At 42.1% G+C, this 25,981-nt stretch overlaps 1 protein-coding gene across 2 annotated transcripts; it reads right to left on the reverse strand.

Annotated features, from left to right (window-relative positions):
- Window positions 1-804: 804 nt before the first annotated feature.
- LOC117380837 (transcription regulator protein BACH1-like) lies at window positions 805-25,981 on the reverse strand. 2 transcript variants are annotated; one of them, XM_055226182.1, is made up of 5 exons: window positions 25,844-25,981; window positions 11,556-11,825; window positions 7,071-8,162; window positions 3,548-3,754; window positions 805-1,279 (listed from the first exon to the last, which is right to left on the reverse strand). In XM_055226182.1, exons 2-5 carry the CDS (start codon window positions 11,799-11,801, stop codon window positions 941-943), a joined length of 1,884 nt encoding a protein of 627 aa, XP_055082157.1. In that variant the 5' UTR covers window positions 11,802-11,825; window positions 25,844-25,981; the 3' UTR covers window positions 805-940. The 2 variants fall into 2 exon arrangements, with proteins under 2 accessions (XP_055082157.1, XP_033833577.1); XM_033977686.2 differs by lacking the exon at window positions 25,844-25,981 and adding an exon at window positions 18,539-18,568.

Here is a 25,981-nt window from a genome sequence, read left to right on the forward strand (position 1 = left end):
AATTTGAAACAATTTACATTATGCAAGTTTGTGTTTTATAGAAGACCTATTATGCTTGTATCTGCTCTATAGTTATAATATATGAACCCATGGATTATTCTGTTATAATTTCGATATTTTAAATCGAGCCCTCCTATAGATAACTAGCGAGCAGAGGATTTATTTTTTATTTGTACTAAAATGCCTATGTAGAGCTGCAGAATCCTACATGCATCACTGATTAAGAAAAATAAAATTGGAGAACAAAGAACGTACACCAGTAGTGGTGAAAATGGGAGTTGATCACAAAATGGTGTCTTGAAATGATTAAAGATTGCTCAGACATACACGAATCACTCCAAATACAACTTGGAGAGGTTAAATGGTGAGGGGAAACGACTGTTGAAAGCTCTGATAGTCGATATGTATTATTGTATTGGAATGTTCCACAGTAATTTATAAACATATGAATTCTTACACGTTATAACATGTAAATGTAAATATGTAATTTATTAAATTACATATATACTGCAAAAAAATCAGCTTTGCGTCACCTGCTTGTCTCGAGATCGCTTGACTGTAGGCACTGCTCCATCTGTGTTAAAATAAAGGTCAGATTAATGAACATGAACATGAACACTTGTATTGATCACAGGCTCCTGAAAATGTGTTGCCTTGAGTTTTCAGACAATGTTTAAACTTTTTAGCTGTGTTTGCCAATGTGTGCATTGTATCTCCATGGTAACTGCTGAATATTCCACTATGAAGATATATGTAGAACAGCCCCAGTGTGATGTCACTTTTAAGTATCAATAGAAAGATTCCACGTAAAAACTTGCACAGTGCCAGTGAGAGTCATGTTTGCATAAAATAGGACCTTAAAGAAAAAAATCATAAAATTTAAAGTTGTACTCCAATTTAACTTTACAGTATAATCTTTGCATGTGATTTATCTGTCCAATCAAAACGTGTCCATGTCCAAACTGTTGAAGATGGACGCAGATATGGGACAGTTCTGTGGCGCAGAAAACACCTCCTTCTTCTGCAAGCGTGGTCCGTGGTCCGAGTCTGATGATGCCCCTGCTGGTGTGTAGGTGCAGCTCACCATCGGCGCATTCACCTGGGAAGGCATGGGCATGGACACGGAGGGAGGGGAAGGAGTTTCTGGGGAGAGGGGGAGCTGAGTGGTGGGGGGATCCAGGCTGGAAGTCTGGTCCATCGTGCACAAGTTCTGACGGGTCTCCTCCAGGCTCTGCTCCAGCTGGCTCCTCTCCTGCAACAGGTGCTCTCTCTCACTTCTCTGTAGACATGAGACACATCCAAGAGGGGTTAAAATGGTGAGTGACGTTCCAGTAACAAGAAAAGCTTATAAATATTCTCACTTTGAACCAACAGTCTGCGATTTACAATTGTCATTCATCTGTTATATTTACATGTATTTAATATTGTTTAAAACAATGGTTGTAAAATGCCCTATAAACATATTTTCAGAAGTTTAGTTTCAATTAAATTATCTTATAATAAGCAATGCTATTCACATGTTGTCCCTGTCCCACTCCCCCTGTGGAGTGTAACTCTTTCAGATGCCCCGATGACAACTGGACCCGCTCCTCCTCCCCGCCTGGCCCTCCTCCACCCGCCTCCCTCTCCTCCTCGCCTGGCTCTCATCCTCCTCGCCCGGTTCTCCTCCTCCTCGCCTGGTCCTTCGAGACAACTGTTGTTGTGATTTTGGGCGTTACAAAAATAAAATGAATTGAATTGAGTAATGCATTTACTTTCATATTACGGCTTTTATCATGTGCAGTAATTATTGATTTATTATTTATTTTGAGCACTTGTATCGTGTACACTTAAAGCACATTTCACAAATGAATCGTTATATAAAGGAGTTGGAAGAAGAAAACCTATTAAATCCCACCCCGTCTTCATTTGTTTACGCTTCCTATACAGTTGAAAAAAAAAAAAAAAAGAATACACATATATATATATATATATATATATATATATATATATATATATATATATATATATATATATATATATATATAGATATATATAGATATATATACATATATATACATATACACAGACACACGCATTATATATACATATATACGTATGTGCATACATACACATAGACGCATTCAAATTCAATTCAAATGCAACAAAAGGTCACTGACAATAATTTACATGTACATTATTACTGTGAGTACCATGAGGCAATTCTAAATTGCAACTGAAAGAAAAACATACCAACAATGGCAAGGAAACAATAAGCATAAGGTGGAACAAACACTGATACAGAGAAAGAGCAGTTTGACTTTATATTTAAACTGGCTTCTCTATATACAGACCAGAGCAGACCATGTCTTTATATAAAAACTTAAATTTATGAATACTTTGGCATTCCACAGTTTCACCCCACATACAGTCACACAAAAACTTTTGCGAGTGGTTCGAACATGAGGTAAAATAACCTTTCCATAGCCTCTCAAATTGTAAGTTCTCTCTTTAAGAGCAAAACACTTTTGCATGTTACTTGGTAATAACTTATTGAAGGCTTTGAATAATATAATTACAGTATAATATTTGACATCGACAACATATTGTCCAGGCCTGGTGGCCAGCCGTGGAAAATGACTCATGGGTATAATGTAATTTTTTGTTTCTTCTGATGCCACCAATTGATTCCCCAAATTTCATAGGAATTGGATAATGTTTACATGTCACCTCAATGATGCAGGGCACTATAGTGTTCATTTTTACTACAATTAATATTGCATTCTATTAATGCCCTAATGTCACATCTGTAATGTGAATTTGAGCTGTCTAGACCAATGTATGTGAGTGTCAGACATTTTTTAATGATGATGATGAGTCTTTGCGCCCCTGGTGGCCAAGTGTGAAAATTGACCTATGCCCATAATATTTTTTTGTCCCAGTCATGCCCCCAATTTATTCCCCGAATTTTGTAGGAATCTGATAATGTTTGCTTTTCACCCCTATGGTAGGGGGCCCTATAGTGTTCATTTTGATTAAAATTAATATCGCATTCCATTTATGACCCAATCACGCATATGTGATGTGAATGTGAGCTCTGTAGGGCAATGCCTGTGGTCGTGAGAGGACATTGAACACAGCAGCTAGCAGATTAGCTATGTCCATTTAAATATACAGTTTAAGTGTATACTGTAAAACAAATTATGCTAACAGACTTATTTAAACTAGCAGGTTTGTCTGGTATTTGTTTACTTATAGGTGTTTACTTATATTATCTACAAACTCTAGTCTCTCTCACTCCTGAGTTGGGACAGTTTCTGCCTCTGTCTCTGTGGAGTTTACAGTGTACATAGTGCAGAATGAGTGCTACCACTGCTGTCTATGACCGGAGTGGAGCCAATTACAGCAAAGCGCAAAACCCGGGAAACAGTGCATTTGAATATAAAATTTTCAGTGTAAATCTGCTACATGAGAAAAATTTGACCATTTCTGAGAGGAGAAATCTGACCCAAAACATAAAATTGAAATAATTAACAAATAGGAAGAAAGTAAAGGTGACTCCACTGACCAGCGTCCTGATGTCGGCCTGCAGCTGCTGTATTCCGTCGAGCTTCTTCTTACGGCAGCGTTGAGCAGCCATTCTGTTCTTACTGCGGCGCCGCACGTCGTGGACAAACTCCTGCTGCTCCGGAGTGAGCCTCTGCCGCCGAAGGAGCTGTTGGAACGCACTGCGGCTCAGGCTGGAAATCTGCTCTACTGGGAACGGCAACTGGATCTATACAACATACAGAGGAATGCATACATGGAATTCACATCTCTAATGATTTCGTAATGCAATTTATGTTATGGTTTATCTTGAGAACTTTAAACCTAAAGAAATACACAATAATTACTTATTTTTGGGGAGTGGAGTTACAACCCCAATTCCAATGAAGTTGGGATGCTGTGTAAAACTTAAAAAAAATACAGAATACAATGATTTGCAAATCCTTTTCAACCTATATTGAACTGAATAAACTACAAAGGCATGATATTTAATGTTGAAACTGATAAACTTTGTTTTTATGCAAATATTCACTCATTTTCAATGTGATGTCTGCAACACGTTCCAATAAAGCTGGGACAGGGGCATGTTTATGACTGTGTTACATCACCTTTCCTTTTAACAACAATAAATATGCCTTTGGGAACTGAGGACACTAATTGTTGAAGCTTTGCAGGAGATATCCTTTCCCATTCTTGCTGAATGTACAACATCACAGCTCAGCAGTCTGGGTCCTATTGATCCGTTGTCGTATTTTTCGGCTTCACAATCCGTTACACATTTTTAATGGGAGACAGGTCATGTCTGCAGGCAGGCCAGTCTAGTACCGGCACTCTTTTACTATGAAGCCACGCTGTTGTAAAACACGTGCAGAATGTGGCTTGGCATTGTCTTGCTGAAATAAGCAGGGACGTCCCTGAAAAAGATATTGCTTGGATGGCAGCATATGTTACCCATGCCATGGGCACTAACACACCACCATAAAAATCACAGATGCTGGCTTTTGAACTCTGCGCTGAGAACAATCCCGATGGTCCTTTTCCTCTTTGGCCCGCAGGACACGACATCCATGATTTCCAAAAACAATTTGAAATATGGACTCCACAGATCACAACACACTTTTCCACTTTGCGTCAGTCCATCTCAGGTGAGCTCGGGCCCAGAAAAGCCGACGGTGTTTCTGGGTGTTGTTGATATATGGCTTTCACTTTACATGGTACAGTTTTAACTTGCACTTGGAGATGTAGTAAGTTTCCTGAAGTGTTCCTGAGCCCATGTGGTAATATCCTTTAGACATTCATATCTGTTTTTAATACAGTACCTTGTGAGGGATCGAAGGTCACGGGCATTCAATGTTGGTTTTCGGCCTTGCTGCTTACGTGCAGAGATTCCTCCAGATTCTCTGAAACTTTTGATGATATTATGGACCGATGACATCCCTGAATTCCTTGCAATTGTACATTGAGAAACGTTCTTAGACTGTTGTGACTATTTGCTCACACAGTGCCCCATTCTTGCTTGTGAATGACTGAGCCCTTCGGGGATGCTCCTTTCATACCCATTCGTGACACTCACCTGTTTCCAATTAACCTGTTCACCTGTGGAATGTTCCAAACAAGTGTATTGTAAGTGTATTTTGTTGCAGGCTTCTGATTAAAAATGAGTGAATATTTGCATAACAATAAAGTTTATCAGTTTGAACATTAAATATCATGTCTTTGCAGTTTATTCAGTTAAATATAGGTTGAAAAGGATTTGCAAATCATTGTATTCTGTATTTTTTTTAAGTTTTATACAGCGTCCCAACTTCATTGGAACTGGGGTTATAGTATAGCAAGTTCAAGGGCTTGATTACTAATAAAAAAAAAAAAAAAATCATAGGTTTTAACCCTAACCCTCTGCACTACAGCGAATAGCTAGCTCACTGTTAGTGTCACTACTTCCTGCCTAATCATACCGCTTTGGGTTTTTTGCTGAGTCACACTAAAATGAATAAATATTTAAAGATGAGGCGGTGGTCAGCGAGTTGTGGGTGGACGTCACTGACATGTTAAAAACTTTACAAATGGAGGTGAATACTCCCAAGGACACTTCTGTGTTTAGAATTTTTTTTGTCTCAATGGTAACGTTAATGCTAATTTAGAGGTATAAGACACATTTAAATTAATTAATAAACAAACTGAAGTAAGTCTTTCCTTTTATTTAAAGTGTAAAATATATACAACCAATTAAAACTAAAAGTAAGTAAGCATCATCTTTGAGAGACAGTGAGCTAGCTAGGGTGCGGCTGTGCACAGAGCCTATTAATGAAATTTTAAGCGATATTCAGTCATTTCTAAGCATCATTTATATGTTTCAGACTTTCTAATGAAGAAACATTTGGTTATAGAATAATTTAGACTCTTGAGAAAATGGACAGTCTTTTTATTGAATAGCAATGATTAAAAGTGTATTTTTTATGTTAAGAACATGTATATTATGTTAATAATACAAAATTAAATTGAATTGAAAATTAAATCCAAACAATTTGAGAAAACAAAGTGATGCATTTTTTTTTTACATATCGCCAAGCAGTAGATAAAAGGTCCTTACTTTGGGTTGTCTGTGATGTCCAGGTACTTTGGGTTGTTACTTTGTGCCGTAAACTTAATTGGCTCTTTACTAGGCTGAGCTCCTCACTTACGGTTAGACTACCTCGTAATCAGAAATTACATGTTACAAAAGAGTCCCTATAAAAAAAAGTTCTAAAAGCTCACTAATGTCAAAATACTAATACAGTGTCCTACCCTATATCGAAGGGGTTTGGAGTCAGAACACATGCAACGCTGTCTGAATGCCTCTCCCCACTCATCATTCATCTATGCTATACTGTTAATATGTTTTCGTCATGCCTATTAGAATTATGTATGTTGACTAAAATCAGTTTGCCATGATCTCAAAATAGCCCTCTCCTCAGTATGTGACAGCTAATTGCATTGCAGGTTCAGTTGTGGTTTATTGTTATTTTTAAACAGCTAACAGCTACCACCTTTAAAAAGGAATTGTATGTATGTTTTTATTTAAAATTTTATAAACATGACCCGTCTTTGTCACTAAAGTAGACATGTTCAAGTGAAATGGAGCTTTTACTAGAAAGAATTGTTCTGAAAGTTCTGAATTACAAAAATACTGGACATGATGGCCAATCAGAAAGCTGAATGAGCCTCACATGGCTTTCTCATTTGGGTTGTGAGTTCAAAAATCTAAAACTAATCAAACATAAAAGGACTCTCTCTAATCTGAATAATCACTACCTAAATCCCAGCACCTGCAGCCAATCATGAATCAGTGCTAGTGCAGCCTCTGCAACTCAGTGAGTGAATTCTGGAGGTTCTGAACATATACTATACTCCATATACTGAGAATGTGAAAAACATGCATGTGTCCTCTATCTGCAGGATATGACACTGACAACTCCGGTTCAGTTATGATTGTGATACCTTTTTTAAAACTGTAAGAGCACAGAATGCATACAGTATCTTTAACTCTAACTTTAACCGTCGCTCACCTCAGCTGCTCTCCTCTTGTTGGCCTCCGTGTCTGCATCTGTATCCATGTCCGAATCATCTCCAGAGGGCACAGACGACACGCAAGGACTCCTCTCCGACTGGGACAGACTACTGCTCAGACCCTGTTCCTCCGCTGTCCCCATGTCTCTGAGGAAAGGACAGTCCCCCATACTGGAAGTCAAGTCCAACTGCCTCAGCCATTGGAAATCCGTTGCTTTGGACATGTTCGCTTGCTCCATCGGCTCTTGTGGCGGACATAGCTCTGACCAAAAACCCTTTGCCAAATGTTCTGCTACCTCTCTCTCAACACTGCTCCTATCCTCAAACTCTCCGTCTTGACTCAGAACACTTATGGACGTTTCGGACAGGTTAGCGGACATGTTTTGGTCGAAGCTATCATCAGTTTCATCGCTAGTTTGAAATTTGAACAGACATCGGTTGCATTCATTATCCACTCTAAGTATCTCCACTGGTTCTATCCCGTTGCTTTCCGCGGCAGGCTCTATAAGCTCTTGTCTGTGCCCCGAAATGTTAATATTGCATGGAAGACCGCAATCTGCCAATTCACTCTGACTGCATACGTTTCCTATGTCCAGGATGTTTCGCTCGCAGTATTGGGTGGGGTGGTCGGCTTTGCTTGAATCGGCGCATTGCATGGACAAAATTGGGCATTCCCCAGCTGCGGTTAAGTTTAGGGTTAAGGGGGGAATTTGAGGTCCACAATTCTCCAAGCACAAGTGGTCTTCTTTGCTGGGCGTCTGTGAAGTCTCCAATGGACAATGGGAAGACGTTATGTTATTGGGTCGTTCAGTCCTTGAGCTACAAGGTTCACATGAAGCTTGTTGGTTGCTAATGTTGTCAGTAGTTAGAGTGTGGGAGTTGTTTTTTTTATACCAAAATAGCCGTGAATCCGTTTGACTTTTTTTGACCTCAGAGAATTTGGGCAGAAGGAAGTCAAAGCAGGACAATTCCAAGTTATGGAAGCCCAGGATGTTGGTGCTGCTGTGGATGGCATGGATGTTCTCCTTGGTGAAGAGGAGCTTGGAGGTGTAGGCAAAGTGCAGCAGAGGCTCAAAACCCTCCACGGTCACCTGGAAAGAAGAGGGGAGGCCACAAAATACAGTTATTTGGTTTTCTAAGTGTGCGTTCACATTTGTCCTGGTTTAAATCCAGTTTATTTTGATGGAAATAGAACTGCACCAAACCAAGTCTACAAGTCCAGTGCTAGTCTTGCTCAGGTTCAGCTGTAGGTTAGCCACAATTTTGGGCAGATATCACATATTGTGGGGACTCAAATCTACACACTCTCACATCATTGGAAACTGCCTCCGTTATCAGAACAAAAATCAGGTGTTAATTCTTTACGATTAGATCAACTACATGGTTTAAAGCTCAGACATGGGTCAAGTAGGTAAAAGCTAACATTGATAATTGGCTGGCTGACCTGACCCTGTTGTGCGTTCAGATAACGCCACTAATACCCTCTGCTCAGTGTGACAGTGTGCCAGCTTTGGCGTGACGGAAGAAGACCAGAGAGTTAAGGCCGAGGGGAGGGGGGGGACAGGTTTTCTATCTGACAACTAAACTTGCAGATGGTAGCTTTAAGGTTTAAGTTAGGCAAGAGTGACTATGGTTAAGTTTAGGATCAGTCTCCAGGAAATGAATGTAAATAAATGTTCCCAAAAAATATGGAAACCCAAACTGTGTATGTACATTTGTGTGATGTAATGTATACAAAAAATACTTATAATTGCACATGATCAACAATCTTACACATTTCTACTTAATGTATGTTCCCAATTTTATTACGTATTTTTGGGTGTATGTAAAAATAGTTCTATTTCATCTCTTCTGACCTTCATCCCTGCTTCAAGCGTTGAATGATCACTCTTGCGCATGCGTAGGTTGAGATTTAATAACAAATTCACCTATGACCTTCCGGTGACCCACGTGAGGCTATATAGTCATATGACTCCGGAAGCACAGTCCCTTTTTTCTTCTCGCGCTTTGGTTGAGTGTGTTGTGGCTACTTGCGGATACTGCTTTGTACCACAATTGTTTTTCCATTTTCTTTTGTGGCAGGTGATTACATAGAATCCCGTGACCTCTGATTGCATATATCACAGTCGAGGTAGCGAGTGCGACTCGCCCCTCAGGGGCTGCGTAAGCTGCACAGGGCTTGGCGGAGTGCCTAACCTGGAGCAGGTGGTTCCCTGACACCGGTGAGGTTCACGTTTTTCACAAGGATAGTCTGTGGTAAGTAGTTTCTGCTTTTTTTTTGGTTGGACGTGACACCGGGTTCGGTGGAGCTGGTTTGTATTTGCTGCTGTTTTCGGTTCAGCTTGACTTTGTGTTGATTGTTGCTGCATTCAGCTAAACTATCATTGTTATTTTAGTGTGAACTGTGTTCCGTTCTTTAGCTTGTTTTTTCGTGCCTTCAGATGCATGTTCTAATTTTAATAACACCAGCAGTGGTTACTGTTCGCTCTGAGTTTGGGAGGATAATATATTTTAATTGTAATCTACCACCAGTGGTGTTTTCAACTTGACGTGGTATTTTTTTTTTTTTTATCCCAGTTGGCGGATCAAGAGTGCCGTTTTCCGCTCGACCTGATATACCGTCGGCTTGATGGAGTCCATGTGCTGTAGAGCTTGCATGATCCTGGTTCAACCTGAAGATGGACATGATTTATGCCTCTTATGTTTAGGTGTAGACCACCTTAGGGAAGGTTTGGCAGAGAATGCTTGCATGAGTTGCAGCATTATGCCTAGATCCCTGCGTGCTGACCTCCTGGCCGCGTTTGGAGGAGCTGGGACCGCGGCGGCCTCTGATGTACAGGACACCCAGTTGGCCGCGAGCGGGAAGGTGATGAGAAAGTGCTCTGCTGTTGGCGCTTCCCCTATTCCGCGTAAGCGTAGCAAAGAGGATCGCTCTGCGGGATTATCCTCGAAGGTGGACAGCCTTACTTCAGAGCCCACTAAAATGAAAGCTCACATTGAGTCCATGCAGACTCGGGATAGCGACCCTGGTCGAATACAAAAGCGTTTTCTAAACCGATGTCTGATGGAAGGCTCTTTGCTGCCATGCAGGATGCACCTAAGTTTGGTCTGGGGCATATGCCAGAGATTGAACCACCTGTGGCCTCCCTTATTGTGGCTCCAGATGAGGCTCTGAGACCCAATGCCAGGTGCCCGCGACCTCAGTGTCGAGTTACTGACGAATTGCTGTGCAACTCTGGGGCATGCATGGGTCATATTGGCAATTCCCTGTCCCTTTTATTGTTGGGGTTAGCGACTTCACTAGAGGCCTCTAATGTTGACGCAGCTACGCAAGGCTTGGTCGACGCGTCTCTTAAAGTATTTGCCTTAATGTCAAGAGAGGCGGCGCAGGAGGCTTTGCAATGGACAGCCCAGGCCTCTCAGACTAGACATCAGCTGGAGGGCCTTCACTGATGAGCCCCTCCTCCAATTGCTCTTAGACATTCTACTACACACCAGCAGACCTATGCTGTGCCACCAAGGTTGGGCCACTGTCGGAGTGATCGGCCCAGGAGTTCACATGTGCCTCGGTCATCACAGTCTAGTCACCAGCCCTCCAGGCCTTTGAGAGGCCTGTCTCGGTGGGTTGTAGAGACCATTAAACATGCTTATGCCTCACAGGGGTGGCTGATGCCCGAAGGTGTGAGATGCCATTCAACTAGGGGCCTTTCTACCTCCTGGGCTGCTATGAATGGAGGTCCCCTGAATGTGATTTGTGCTGCGGCCTCTTGGACCTCACCCTCTACGTTTGCCAGATTTTATCGGGTGAATGTAGCAGTCCCCCATCCTCTGGATCGAGTGCTATGTGAGCATCATGCTTTGCTATGAGGTAAGTTTTGCTTGAAGTGGTCTGTGGATTCCTCGTGCCCATGTTGTTACAAGTCATCCGGTGCTTGAAGCACTGCCTCTGGTGGTCAGAAGGGATAAAATAGAACAAAAGTTACATATGTAACTACAGTTCTATGAATCCCGGATGACCGCCAGAGGTCTCTGTCCCTGGGAATCCTCGTGCTCTCGTGAGGTCACCGGAAGGTCATAGGTGAATTTGTTGTTAGTAAATCTCAACCTGCGCATGCGCAAGAGAAATCATTCAGTGCTTGAAGCACCGCCTCTGGCAGTAATCCGGGATTCATAGGACAATATTTAAATACGTAACTTCCGTTAATGTAAAGCTACATGGACTTGGTTAAGCAACAGTTAAGTTGCGTAGACATGTCCAAAGTCTGGGTCCAGTCCTGGTCTGGTTCCCAGTTTAGTTCTACTTTGATGATGTGTGTGTGGTGTGAACTGTCTCTATTCATAATCATAATCATAAATAAATAAATCACAAATAATTATTGGAAAGATGAGGTCCTCATGAAGTCCAAACCACTTAAACTGGACCCCTCAAGTTAAAGTATCAGCCCTGCGTGTTAATGAACAGACCTGACCTTTCACCTCCTCACCTCTTGGGGCAGTGTGAGGATGGGGCACTGCTGGCTGGCCCCTGGCCCTGGGAGCCTGCTGTGGAAGTAGTGGCTGCAGGCTGCCAGCACCGAGGCGTGGGCCCTGAAGCTCTGGTCCTGCACTAGAATGGTCACATCGCACAGAACGTCCTGGAGCCGCTGCTCATTCAACCTTTGGAGAACCCAGGAAGTGTGCACTGCCGACTGGAATGTGAAGACAGACGAGCGTGACGACAGGGGAGACATGGTCAGATGGGACAGAGGACAGGCCTGGGATAAACAGAAAAAAGCAGGATAATCTTTTTGCAGAAAGTATTTGAGGTTTACAACCAAGATCAAATTAGGGATGGATATAAGAAATTTTGAAGCGTGATACCTTCCTACAGGAAAATATCACAGCAACAACAATATAGAAACCTAAAGCTGGATAATCCCAGTATAACCTTTTCTAAACCTGTAATACCATTTAAAACACATCCATCCAGCCACTTTCTTCTACTTTCTCAGGGGCCGAGTCCTCCCACTGCAAATAAATAAATACCAGAATAAAACATATAGTATTTAGTCAGTATGTTGTATGATAACTTGTTATTTATTTGACACTCTACAGCTCATATCTTAGCATACCAATAGGGGTGAGCGATATTGACAAAAATGTATTTCTCAGTATATTCTATGATATACAGTGAGGCAAATAAGTATTTGAACACACTGTGATTTTGCAAGTTCTTCCACTTAGAAGTCATGGAGGGGTCTGAAATTTTCATCTTAGCTGCATGTTCACTGTGAAAGCCATAATCTTAAAAAATAAATAAATCACATTGTATGATTTTTTTCCATCCATCCATCCATTTTCGTCCGCTTATACGGGGCCGGGTCGCGGGGGCAGCAGTCTAAGCAAACTCCCAAACTTCCCTCACCCCGGACATGTCCTCCAGCTCCTCCGGTGGGACCCCAAGGCGTTCCCAGGCCAGCTGAGAGACATAGTCCCTCCAGCGTGTCCTGGGTCTTTCCCGGGGCCTCCTCCCGGTGGGACATGCCCAGAACACCTCCCTAGGGAGGCGTCCAGGAGGCATCCTGAGCAGATGCCCGAGCCACCTCAGCTGGTTCCTCTCAACGTGTAGGAGCAGCGGCTCTACTCCGAGCTCCTCCCGTGTGACCGAGCTCCTCACCCTATCCCTAAGGGTGCGCCCGGCCACTCTGCGGAGGAAGCCCATTTCAGCCGCTTGTATCCGCGATCTTGTCCTTTCGGTCATTACCCAGAGCTCATGACCATAGGTGAGGGTAGGAACGTAGATTGACCGGTAAATCGAGAGCTTCGCCTTCCGGCTCAGCTCCTTCTTTACCACAACGAACCGATACAGCGACCGCACCACTGCAGACGCTGCACCGATCCGCCTGTCAATCTCCCGCTCCATCCTTCCCTCACTCGTGAACAAGACCCCAAGATACTTGAACTCCTACACTTGGGGCAGAGACTCACCACCCACCCGGAGAGAGCAAACCACCTTTTTCCGGTCGAGCACCATGGCCTCGGATTTGAAGGAGCTGATTCTCATCCCAGCCGCTTCACACTCGGCTGCAAACCGCCCCAGTGCCTTCTGCAGGTCCTGGCTCGAAGAAGCCATCAGGACAACATCATCTGCAAACAGCAGAGATGAAATCCTGTGGTTCCCAAACCAGGCCCCCTCCGGCCCCTGACTGCGCCTAGAAATTCTGTCCATAAATATAATGAACAGAACAGGTGACAAAGGGCAGCCCTGGCGGAGTCCAACATGCACAGGGAACAGGTCTGACTTACTGCCGGCAATGTGAACACAGCTCCTGCTCCGGTCATACAGGGACTGGACAGCCCTTAGCAAAGAGCCCCGGACCCCATACTCCCAGAGCACCCCCCAAAGGACACCATGAGGGACACGGTCGAATGCCTTCTCCAGATCCACAAAACACATGTGGACTGGTTGGGCATACTCCCATGAGCCCTCGAGAACCCGATGGAGAGTATAGAGCTGGTCCAGTGTTCCACGACCAAGACGAAAACCACACTGCTCCTCCTGAATCCGAGGTTCGACTATCGGTCGGATTCTCCTCTCCAGTACCTTGGAATAGACCTTACCCCTCCCCAAACCGCCACCTTAACGTGGTGGAGGGGTTTGAGCACCCGAATGATCCTGGGAGCTATGTTGTCGGGGGCTTCATGCCCCTGGTAGGGTCACCCATGGTAAACAGGTCCTGGGAGACGGGTCTGACTAAGAGCGGTTCAGAAGCCCCCCATGAAGAGAAAAAGAACAAGGCCAGTTACGTCGCCCGGACTGGCGTTACCGGGGCCTCACCCTGGAGCCAGGCCTGGGGTGGGTGCTCGGCAGCGAGCGCCTGGTGGCCGGGCCTTTCCCCACGGGGCCCGGTCGGGCCCAGCCCGAAGGAACGACGTGGGGCCGTCCTCCCGTGGACCCACTACCTGCGGGAGGAGCCATGCGGGGCGGGTGCAGAGAGATCCGGGCGGCAGTCGAAGGCGGGGACCTCGACGACCGGATCTCCGGACATGGAGACTAGCTCTGGGGACGTGGAATGTATGATTTTTTTAAATAATTTATTTGTAGGTTACTGCTGCAAATAAGTATTTGAACACTTGAGAAAATCAATGTTAATATTTGGTACAGTAGCCTTTGTTTGCAACTACAGAGGTCAAATGTTTCCTGTAGTTTTTCACCACGTTTGCAAACACTGCAGGAGGGATTTTGGCCCACTCCTCCACACAGATCTTCTCTAGTTTAGTCAGGTTTCTGGGCTGTCACTGAGAAACACGGAGTTTGAGCTCCCTCCAAAGATTTTCTATTGGGTTTAGGTCTGGAGACTGGCTAGGCCACTCCAGAACCTCGATATGCTCCTTACAGAGCCACTCCTTGGTTATCCTGGCTGTGTGCTTCGGGTCATCGTCATGTTGGAAGACCCAGCCATGACCCATCTTCAATGCTCTAACTGAGGGAAGGAGGTTGTTCGCCAAAATCTCGCAATACATGGCCCCAGTCATCCTCTCCTTAATACAGTGCAGTTGTCCTATCCCATGTGCAGAAAAACACCCCCCTAAAGCATGCATGATGCTACCACCCCCATGCTTCACAGTAGGGATGGTGTTCTTTGGATGGTACTCATCATTCTTCTACCTCCAAACACGGCGAGTGGAATTAAGACTAAAAAGTTCTATTTTGGGCTCATCTGACCACATTACTTTCTCCCATGACTACTCTGGATCATGCAAATGGTCATTGGCAAACTTAAGACGGGCCTGGACATGTGCTGGTTTAAGGAGGGGAACCTTCCATGCCATGCATGATTTTAAGCCATGACGTCTTAGTGTATTACTAACAGTAACCTTGGAAACGGTGGTCTCAGCTCTTTTCAGGTTATTGACCAGCTTCCCCCGTGTAGTTCTGGGTTGATTCCTCACCTTTCTTAGGATCATTGAGACCCCACGAGGAGAGATCTTGCATGTAGCCCCAGTCCGAGGGAGATTGACAGTCATGTTTAGCTTCTTCCATTTTCTAATAATTGCTCCAACAGTGGATCTTTTATCACCAAGCTGCTTGGCAACTGCCCCGTAGCCCTTTCCAGCCTTGTGGAGGTCTACAATTTTGTCTCTTGTGCATTTTGACAGTTCTTGTCTTTGCCTTGTTAGTAGTTGGAGTCTTACTGATTGTATGGGGTGGACAGGTGTCTTTATGTAGCTACAACAGGTGCTTCTAATTTAAGATAATAAGTGGAATGGTGGTGGACTTTTTAAAAGGTGGACTAACAGCTCTTTGAGAGTCAGAATTCTAGCTGATAGACAGGTGTGCAAATGCTTATTTGCAGCAGTAACATACAAATAAATTATTTAAAAAATCATACAATGTGATTTTCAGATTTTTAGGCCCGCACCCCTACAGGGCGTAGGGCCTATTGCTTCCGCAACGATGAGTGCATGGGCTTTGCCCATGCACTCATGTCCCCAAACACACTCCTGGCATCAAGCCCTATCCAAGCCCCCATGCCGCAGGCATGGGCCATACTTGTTACTGCTAAAATGAATGGAAGTCAATGGGAGGTCAATGGCGGACCCCGACGCTAACACGCTCGTCATTCGCCATTGACCCCACGGTGACGTGGGGAAAGTCGAGAGCTTTCAAAAAACATATAATATGTCATTGTAATGTTATCGGATATATTGTTTTTGCTAAAAATATTATTATTTTTTTTTTTTTCTTCTTCTGCTCTTTGAGCAGTAATTTGACCCTCTGAACATATTCAAAAACTCACCAAATTTTGCCCAAAATTCAGGTCTGCTGAATACCGGGTGTAGGGCCTGTATACAGTGCCCCCTGCAAAAGTCAAAATACATTGCGTCAATGGGAGACGTCCCGATGTCAAGTTTAGCGTAGAGCTACGAAATTCGGTACACACATTCTTCAAGTGATGCCAAACAAAAAATATTATTATGGCCACGCCCTCTGACACACCCGAAGTCGGCCATCTTGGATTGAAAATTCCAAAATGCCGAGTCAGCGTTTTCGCTGACCTCGCATTTTCGTCAACTCCTCTGAAGGCGCTTCACCGGCTGGGCTGAAATTCACTGTACATCATCTAGACAAGTGGGGCATCAAAAGTTATCCAATTCATGATGATCCCTATTATGGTTTCCGTGCGGCGAAGCCGCAAAATTCCATCGGAATTTTTGCAATTTTCAAAAGTCAAAATTTGCTCCCGTTTGTGCATGCAAAGTCCGATTTGGCTCAAATTCGAATCAGTTGTAAAACTTTTGGGCCTAAAGCTACTCATTATGATAGAAACTAAATTGGCGCAATAGCGCCCCCTGCAGAACATCTAATAAATTTGTATGGAAGGCTGAAAATTTAGTTTTCCCAAATGTTAACAAATTTGACACAAAATTCCATTGGGTCATCCCAATCAATAAAGTCAATCAGACCTATGTCGTCTTTTGCACCGTGTTGCCATGGCGATGTGCCAAACTGCCAATGTTATCCTAATGGGAAAGCTCCCAATTTTTCCCATTCATGGGAAAAATATTACTTTCATGGAATAATGTAAAATTTGGCACCATGACTCTTCATGTCAGCCTGATCAAAAAAGTCAATCAGACCCAAGTCATATTTTTCACTGGGTTGCCATGGTGATGCGCGAAAGCGCCCATGTTATCCTAATGGGAAAATTTCCACATTTTCGTAAATTTCAAAGTCTTATAACGACTTATTACCATCAACGACGTACATAAAATTTGGCACAGTAATTCTTCAGGTCATCACCGTAAACAACACGATGTGTTTTGACTTGTTTGGTGACAAGTGCAGCCCAAAGTCGCAATAAAAAAGTGACAAGTGGCGCGTTAGCGCCACCCACAGGGAGTGCGGGGTCGGCCTAGTGCGAAGCATGGCCCGAGAGGGCCGTTCGATGCCGCTTGCGGCTTTAATTTGAGATTATGTCTCTAACAGTGGACATGCACCTAAGATGATTATTTCAGACCCCTCCATGATTTATAAGTGGGAGAACTTGCAAAATCACAGGGTGTTCAAATACTTATTTGCCTCACTGTACATGATATTCTATTTTTGCATATCTCCAAAATAACAATTGTGATCAACTGAAAACTTAATATCCTAATAATAAGTTAATATAGTAATTATTGTTAAAGACCTAAATATATCCATTCCAAATGTGGTTATAGACTTTCCCAGATACTGGTAATAGTCGAATATTGAAAATTTTGTCAATCCATGCCCATATCGGACTATCTCCAATTTAAATATGTAAACTGTATGAGGCTACCTCATGTGATGCCCATTTTTGGCATCATCTCTTTAAAGGAATTTCTAAATACAATTTTTCTCCCTTCAAAATTCAACTCAACAGTGCAGAAAACATGTATTGCATAAATTACATGTAGTTTTAGAATAAAATCGTGTCTAGTTTTTTGGACTCAGACTTGAACTTTAACAGCCACATCAAATCAATAACATCTGCAGCTTTTTACCATATAAAAAACATTGCAAAAATCAAGGGTATACTGTCAAAACCAGACTTAGAGAGACTTATCCATGCATTTGTCTCCAGTAGGTTAGACTACTGTAACGGCCTCAGGCTCACTGGCCTCTCCAAACAAGCCTTAACACAGCTGCAGTATGTGACTTTTGTTTCACACCCATGAGATATGAAGTTTTACACTGAGACAGGTACAACAACAGCGAGTTTCCTGTGGGATGGAGACAGAGCCTTCACACATGTTAATGTCTGGTGTGGGTTTGGCAGACTGACACAGATCAAATGCTTTTTAAATACACAACATGATTATACTTAAATTTCTATCACAAGTACATCCAGAATGCTGCTGCTTGGGTCCTGACTAGAACTAGGAGGTACTAGCACATAAGTCCTGTGCTTAGTAGGGATGGGACGATGTACGCTAATATCACTTATCGCGATAAAAAAGGTCTGCAATTAATCGTTTGTGGCATTTTTTTAATAATCGTGATCATCGCGCAAGATTATAATCGCCTACGGCACCAGACTGCCTCATATTTGCAGTTTCAATACAACGTTTAAATGTTAGTTCTGGTGTTTGCCCACAAGGGGGGGGGGGGGGGGGGGGGGGCTCTGTCATAGCAATGACAGTTGTTACCTTCTGTGCTTATCTCTGTCTGAACTATATTCTGCCAGATATCAACAATAAACAAAGTCTGATCCGTAATTCTCCACAGGAACGTGCAAGAGCGCGCCTCATCCGTGCGCACAGATGAGATGCTAATGTGTGCAAATCTTATATTTCTACCTACAATACTGCAGAAAACTGCAGAATAAAACACCTTTCAAACAACAGACAAATGAAGTATAATTCATACAGCTGAACACAAATGTGTCAGAGCGCGTGGTCTGAATGCACACTATGTGCACAAAAGCAAAGCTAACGTTTATACATGATATATTTTACTTACAATTATGTCAATAGCAGAATAAACCACGCTTGCCGATCAAGAACAGCATCCAGTCCATCAAAAATAAGGTCCTCTACTCCTGAGTCCAAACGTTCTCTTCACTCTTTGCCATGAACCGCTCCGGGTCCGAGATGCCTCTAGTATAACTTTTACAAACATCCACAATGTCCTCGATCTCATAGTTCCTCTGTTTTGTCCGTTTCATCATGTTTAAAATGCAAAACAACAGTGCATAGAATCCGCCATTATGCACAGATTTCCGCATCCACTCGGCTTCGGCCGTTTCCCAATTCGCCAAAGTGCCTTAAGTGCATCGTTCGTCGATGGGCACTTGCGTCACTTCTGGCGTGACAAGGGCTGTCCCACTTCTGTAAGATGGCTGGGTACGTCTGTTTACGGAAAACCATGGCATGTGATACATCATCCTGGTCCGCTGCTCATTGGCTGTAAGGGGAAAATGTCACTAAACGTGTGTAATGTAATTGGTTGATTCTACAAGAGGGAGAGTGGGGCATAAACTTTCAGTCATCTGTACCACTGATTCGTTGTCTGGGGCTCCAGTAACCCACAACCCCCACCTTATTGGCCAACACTGGTGTCAATCAGAAGCTACACGTGTGTTTAGCACTGAGGAAGAAAGTTGGCACTATCAGAAGTTTATTATGACTGAAATCGACAAAAGAAATGTAAAAAAGTGACGGAGCAGATTTCACGTTTGGAATACTATCCTGCAGCAGATTGGACATGGAGAATATAACTTATTTTGTGGACAAAATTTCTTTACTGGATTATATTCTCTGGACCTGTACGGAACAAATGAGACCAACTTTGTGAGAATATGTTGATGTTTGACAGAACCAGAGCACTCAAAAGGTAAGTGAAGTCCAAATCCACATTTTTGACTTTAATGTACAAATGGCTTTCCTGTCTGAACTGGGGTGATTGGTGGTTTGCATATTTGGAAAAACGAGCACTGCAGCTTTCATTTGATGTGTAGATTGTTTGTGTGGGTGACGCAGAAGTATATGTACATTGCTGTAAATTTGTAAAATAGGCCCGGGCCTTCGGAATGTTAACAGGTTAATAATTATCATGATAATATCGTTAATCGCAATTATTTTGGCCACAATAATTGTGAGTCTAAATTTTAATATTGTCCCATCCCTAGTGCTCAGGTCTCTGCACTGGCTTCCTGTAGCTCAAAGAACAGACTTTAAAGCAGCTCTGCTTGTGTATAAGTTTCTCCATGGCCAAGGTCCAAAGTATATCTCTGACATGTTAGTGCCATATGAACCATCTCGTACTCTGAGGACTTCAGGGACCGACCTCCTGCTGGTGCCCAGAGTCAGGACTAAACATGGGGAATCAGCGTTTCAGTTTTATGCAGCTAAAACCTGGAACAGTCTTCCTGAAGATGTGAGACAGGCCTCTACTTTGACAATGTTTAAATCCAGGCTCAAAACAGTTCTGTTTAGCTGTGCATATGACTGAAAGGTTTTTATTCTGCACTCTTCTCTTTTAATAGTAATTTTATGATGATTATTTGTGATTATTTATGTTTTGATTTGTGTGATTTTAATGTCTTTCTTATTCTGTAAAGCACTTTGAATTACCTTGTGTACAAATTGTGCTATACAAATAAACTTGCCTTGCCTTGCCTTTTTTGGTATTTTGACAAAACAGTAAAATGTCCTGCGGTGTGACATTTTTTCTAAAAACATTCTAGAGTGAGTCTCTTGTGTCAGAGAGTTCATAAAGGTGTTGGCATACAGGGAAGCATGTATACATTATTTAATAAAAATAGACTATCACTGTTATAAATATTTTGGGGCGGCAGTGGCTCAGAGTGTTGTTCCCTCAACCGAAGGTCGGAGGATCCCCCAACCAAAGGTCGGAGGATCAAGTCCCACTCGGGCCAAGTCCCACTCGGACCAAGTCCCACTCGGACCAAGTCCCACTCGGACCAAGTTCTGTCATTGTGTTCTTAGGCAAGACACTTCACCCACATTGCCTAGTATGAAAGTGGTGTGCGTGCAAATGATAGGTGGTGGTCGGAGGGGCTGATGGTGCAGATTGGCAGCCTCTCGCTTCCACCAGTCTGTCCCAAGGCAGCTGTGGCTACAATAGTAGCTTACCATCACTGTGTGGAAATGAATGAATAATGACTACAGTGTAGCGCTGAGAGGCTTTGACAAGCCTGTAAAGGTCATTACAAGAGTAAGCCATTATTACTATTTTAAATCTAAAATGATATAAGCAGTGTCATGCTGTAATCCAAAGGGTGGCATGAAAAGTCACTGAAGACCATGTTAAAATAAAAGTTGAACAAACAATGTTCCAATGCTTGTGATATGGCTTCATTAGAATGAGAAGTAATTTGTCTTTGAAAATATTTATTTGATATTGCTGCAAAGGCATGCCACATCGCAGGACAGAAAAAAGGCATTACACCCTAAACGTCAAGTTCCCATGAACAATATATGTGCAATCAAGCAAAGGTGGCCAGTACAAAAAGAAAGCTTTGAATACGTAAACGAACGCTTAACTACATAATCCCATATGTACAGAAGGGCGAGTTGTTCATCTGGCTGTTAAAATAATGTTGTACAAATCAATTAGTGTTACCTTGTACATCGCGGTTCACTTTTCGAGGTCTCGCTGTTTCGCAGTTTTTTTTGTGTGCAATTTTGCTTTTTTTTTTTTTTTAACAGTGTAAAAAAAAAAAAAAAAAACAGGGGTGGCCCTCGCCACCCCTTGCGACCGTGGGGTACACGCCACCGTGGAGATCCTGCCTTTCGTTCCCGCTTACATCACCCCTCCCCCCAAAATCAGCGACTGAGTAACACTACTCCATTCATTCCAATGAGACCATTTATGACATTGTCACGCCTGAACGGTTAGAAATAGAGGTATGTCTTCATTGGCTTTTTTGTTCAGTATGATGAGAGGAATATGTGTACCAAATTTTAATGGTCTATGACAAAGTAATTATTTTTCATCCTTGTTGACCAAAACCCATGTATTTCAAAGAGAAATGTCAGACGTTGCCATGGCAACACCTTTAAAAATAGAGGTATGGTGTCATTGACTTTTTTGTTCAGTATCGGAATAGGGATGTCCATGCCAAATTTCAAATGTTTGCGACAAAGTAATTTTTTTACGTGTCATTTAAAAATTTCAAGGGGGCGCTGTGGAGCAATGTAATATTTGATATGTGTAAATTGCATAACTATGCACTCAGATGAAGATTTTGAACAAAATGTATATTAATGCCGGGAAATAGGAAACTGCATGTTTGAGCTACGGGACATTTAAAACTTCAAAAAACATATTTTTTCTTTGCAGGCTGGCCACACCCACATTTTCTAATTTAGAAAATTCCAAAAGAGTTCCCTATAATCCCACATGTCTAGTAAATTGTGACCATTTTGCAAGTTTCTTGAATGAAAATCCACGGCATAAAAAATCCAAATGTTAGAGTTAAAATTTTGAAAAAATGGGGTTCCGCCCACAATGTCTGACTTCCTGTAGGGTTTAGGGTGGGGTCATAATATAATTTTTTACTTGTCTTGACATGTTCTATGTTTGTACCAAATTTCATTTGTCTACGAGTCCCAGGCTCGGGCCTAATAATGGAATTGTTTTTTCCACCCATTATTTTTCTCCTAAACCATAACAGCTACAGTCATGTGACTTTCTCAACTTGTGCCCCATCACAAATAAGGCCTCTGTGAATTTTTTCTGAAGTCCACGACAAATCGATTGTCTTCTACGAATTTTTGAAAATGAAATTTGAAGAGGGCGCTAGAGAGCCATTTTGTGAGAGAGTGCCTTGATTTGCATACCATTGCGTTCAGCTCACAAATGTGCATAAACGCTGTATTAGCCATTTCCCAACAAAAAATGTGTGAGAGAGAAATATTTTTTTGAAATTTTCCAAAAATTATGATTTTGTTGAAAATTCACCCTGACCACACCCAAAGTCATAATCAAAATGTAATTGATAATCTTTAATCACACATGTGTTTAGTGGGATTTGGCCAAATTTGACGTGTTTCTGATGAAAACTGTGCGAGAAAATGTCCTGAATGCGAGGGTGTGCACTTTTGTCATTCCCGGGTTTGATCTAATATGGCCGACTTCCTGTACATTTTAGGGCGGGGCCACAATATCATTTTTGTCATGTCCCGACATTTTCTATTTTTTGATGTGAGTTTCAGATTTTTACATTGACTTTTTTCCGAGTCGGGCTCCCATTGGCCCCATGAAAATCAAAGTTTGAGGTGGCGCTACTGAGTCGTCTTTCGTTATTTTTTCTCGGGGTCTTTTGTGACAATTAGAGCTCGTCGAGTTCTAATTTTTGACACCACTCACTGCCATGTCGGGGCGTGTTTACTACTTGATTTTTGCCATTTTCCGGGTTTCGGACGCGGTTTTAATGAGTCCCTCGCCGGGACGGAGTCCCAGGCTCGGGCCTAATAAACGTGGTTAACAGACATGCCGTGTCTCCGGTACAGTACAGACTGCGTTCAGCCAAATTTACATAAATGTTCGACGCCTCTAGTTGGATGCCTTTGCATTTGAACGCTGACACCTCCGACGCGCGTCCTGAGCATCTGTTGCAGTCTGCAAGTGCCTTTGGATGTTTTGTGTATGTGAACGCTGCAGACCAGGTTGAGAGAGTGACTTTAGTGTATTTATTACATAAAATCCATCAGCGGAGGCAATCAGTTCTGCGGAGGGGTGTCTGTATCCAGCTGGGACTAGCCTTTATGCTAGCCAGTGCACTCGGCATAATTAAGTTGCCGCTAGTTTGTGGCTGATGTCTTTATACTTGTTCTAGACAATGAGCATACTCTCAGACTGGTTGACGCTGCTTGTCAAATGCCAAAAAGTTCAGCTTTTTCAACTTTTGGCCTTCTGACGCTTGAAGACGTGCCGCGGAAACATAGCGCGGCCAAGATGAGAGACTTTGCATGTAAAATAACATAAGGACGACAGCAGCAATAAGGGTAAGGCAATAAGCAATAAGGTTTTACGGCCTTAATATATATATATATATATATATATATATATATATATATATATATATATATATATATATAAATAATAATTGTAAAAAAAAGAAGAAACTTTTCTACTTCGTGGATTTAGTTTATTGTGGGTTATTTTTGGAACGTAACCCCCGCGACAAAAGAACGCTGTACTGCAATTACAACTGGCCTAATGTTTTATTCCTAAAAATAGCTTTTTAAATGGCCACATACACTGCCCGGCCAAATAAAAAGTCGCCACCTAGATTTAACTAAGCAAATAGATACGAGCCTCCTTCAGTTGGTCAGGTCTAGGTTCAATAACAGTATGTGCTCAAAGAATGAGGTCAGCTGACTACATGAATATACTGAATACCAGGTTATCCTATCAATGGATTTTTTATTCCTTGATGGCACGGGCATATTCCAAGATGACAATGACAGGTTTCCTTGGACTCAGATTGTAAAAGAGTGGTTCAGGGAGCATGAGACATCATTTTCACACATGGATTGGCCACCACAGAAGGGTGAGAATCTTTGGGATGTGCTGGAGAAGGCCTTGCACAGCGGTCAAACTCGACCATCAATGCAAGATCTCAGAAAAATGTATGCAACACTGGATGGAAATAAATCTTGTGACATTGCAGAAGATTATCAAAACAATGCCACAGCGAATGCATGCCGTGATCAAAGCTAAAGGCAGTCCAATGAAATATTACATTCGTGACCTTTTTTTTTTTGGTGCCGACTTTTTTTTTTGGGTCAGGCAGTGTATTTTACATGTGTCTCCACCATTTCATAAAAATGGGAGACTACTTGATACCTATTGCAATACCATGATGGTAATAAAAAAAACACTTTTTCTTTAGATAATTGAATGTGATTTTCAACATTAAATTGTAGTACTTTCTTTTATATTACCATGTGGCCTTACATCTGTATAATCCCTCCGTCATCCAGGTAAAAGTTTCTAAAGCTATTCAGGAAAGGTTAATTTCCGTCCTGTGAATGTGAGTTTTTAGTATCGATACTTGCTCAAATGACAAATTACTTGCCCTATAGTTGATACTAGCTTTAGCATCAATTAGTATCTGACAACGCTAATTCTGAGTCTGTATGCTATTTTAATGTAGAAGGCATTTTATGTACATGTTATTTTTGCATTATTTATCAAAAAATCAAACTGACCATTAACTTTGTTTGCTCCACTGGTGGATGACGTACTCAATGTTGTTATTTAAAAGTGCAGATACAGAGGTAAAAAGTTACTCACGTACTTAAGTAAAAGTATTTAAACACCAGTTTAAAAAACTACTTTAAGAGTAAAAAGTAAAAGTATTTCAGGCAAGTGTTTAATTTGTTGTAAATGTAGTGACACTGATTCAAAATGATACAGATTTTGGTCAATAGTAGCTAAACGAATCAGTTTCTTAATTTCTCGTTGTGAATAAAAGCTTTATGGTCTGGTTTCAGTATTATCATTTATCACCTATATTTACTTCAGCTGTATAATCACACTTCAAAAATTTGTTATTGTGGCAGGTCTACATGATAAAAAATAACTCCTCAAATCATATGAAAAGCACTTTTTATTGTTCAGTCCAGTTAAATGTATTGGAGTAAAAAGTACAAATATCTGCTCTCAAATGTAGTGTAATGTATTGTAGTAAAAGTAAAAAGTATCCACTGTAAAATATACTTAAGTTAGGTACTGATACCTAAGAATTCTACTGAAGTACAGTACTTGTACTTCGTTCCATTCCACTGTCTGTGTCTGTGCATCTCTTTTGAGATGTCTACATACTGTGCTAAATAAAGAAGATCTGGATATTATATTGCATGCAATTTTCGTTTTATAATACTGTTTAATTAGCATCAAACTATCAAGTTGCACTGCAATTCCCTAATACTTTAACTACATCATTCATACTAACAAAAACACGGAGATTTCCTGCAGTTTTGAAAAGGCAACACCATGCAAACGGATCTTCCATCATTACTACGGTAGTCAGCAGTCTAAAGTGCTGACTCATGCTTAGCCAATTTACCGTAATCTCCCATAGTTTCATAACCACGTTCCAGGACTATTTACCGGCGATAATACTTTATATTTCACCCCTTCAGACAACATACCGTTAGCAGGCATCTTATCTAATTTAATGCTGCGTGCTAGGCCAGAACCCTCCTCAACACACGTTCTGTTCGAGTTAGTGGCTCTTTAAAGCGTATCAAAACATACATATGATTTTGTTTTGGAGTTAAATGTTTTAACCTGTCAGGTGAAGGTGGGAAAGGACTCCATGAATCGAAGTCTTGTTGGATGGTTCTGATCCGGTTCTGGTCGAGTCCACATTCGACCGCGGCGTGATTCTCGTCATGTGAAAGAGTGAGCAGGAAGGCACGGGACTGC

Source organism: Periophthalmus magnuspinnatus, chromosome 13, assembly GCF_009829125.3.
Source record: "Periophthalmus magnuspinnatus isolate fPerMag1 chromosome 13, fPerMag1.2.pri, whole genome shotgun sequence".
Classification (NCBI taxonomy): Eukaryota; Metazoa; Chordata; class Actinopteri; order Gobiiformes; family Gobiidae; genus Periophthalmus; species Periophthalmus magnuspinnatus.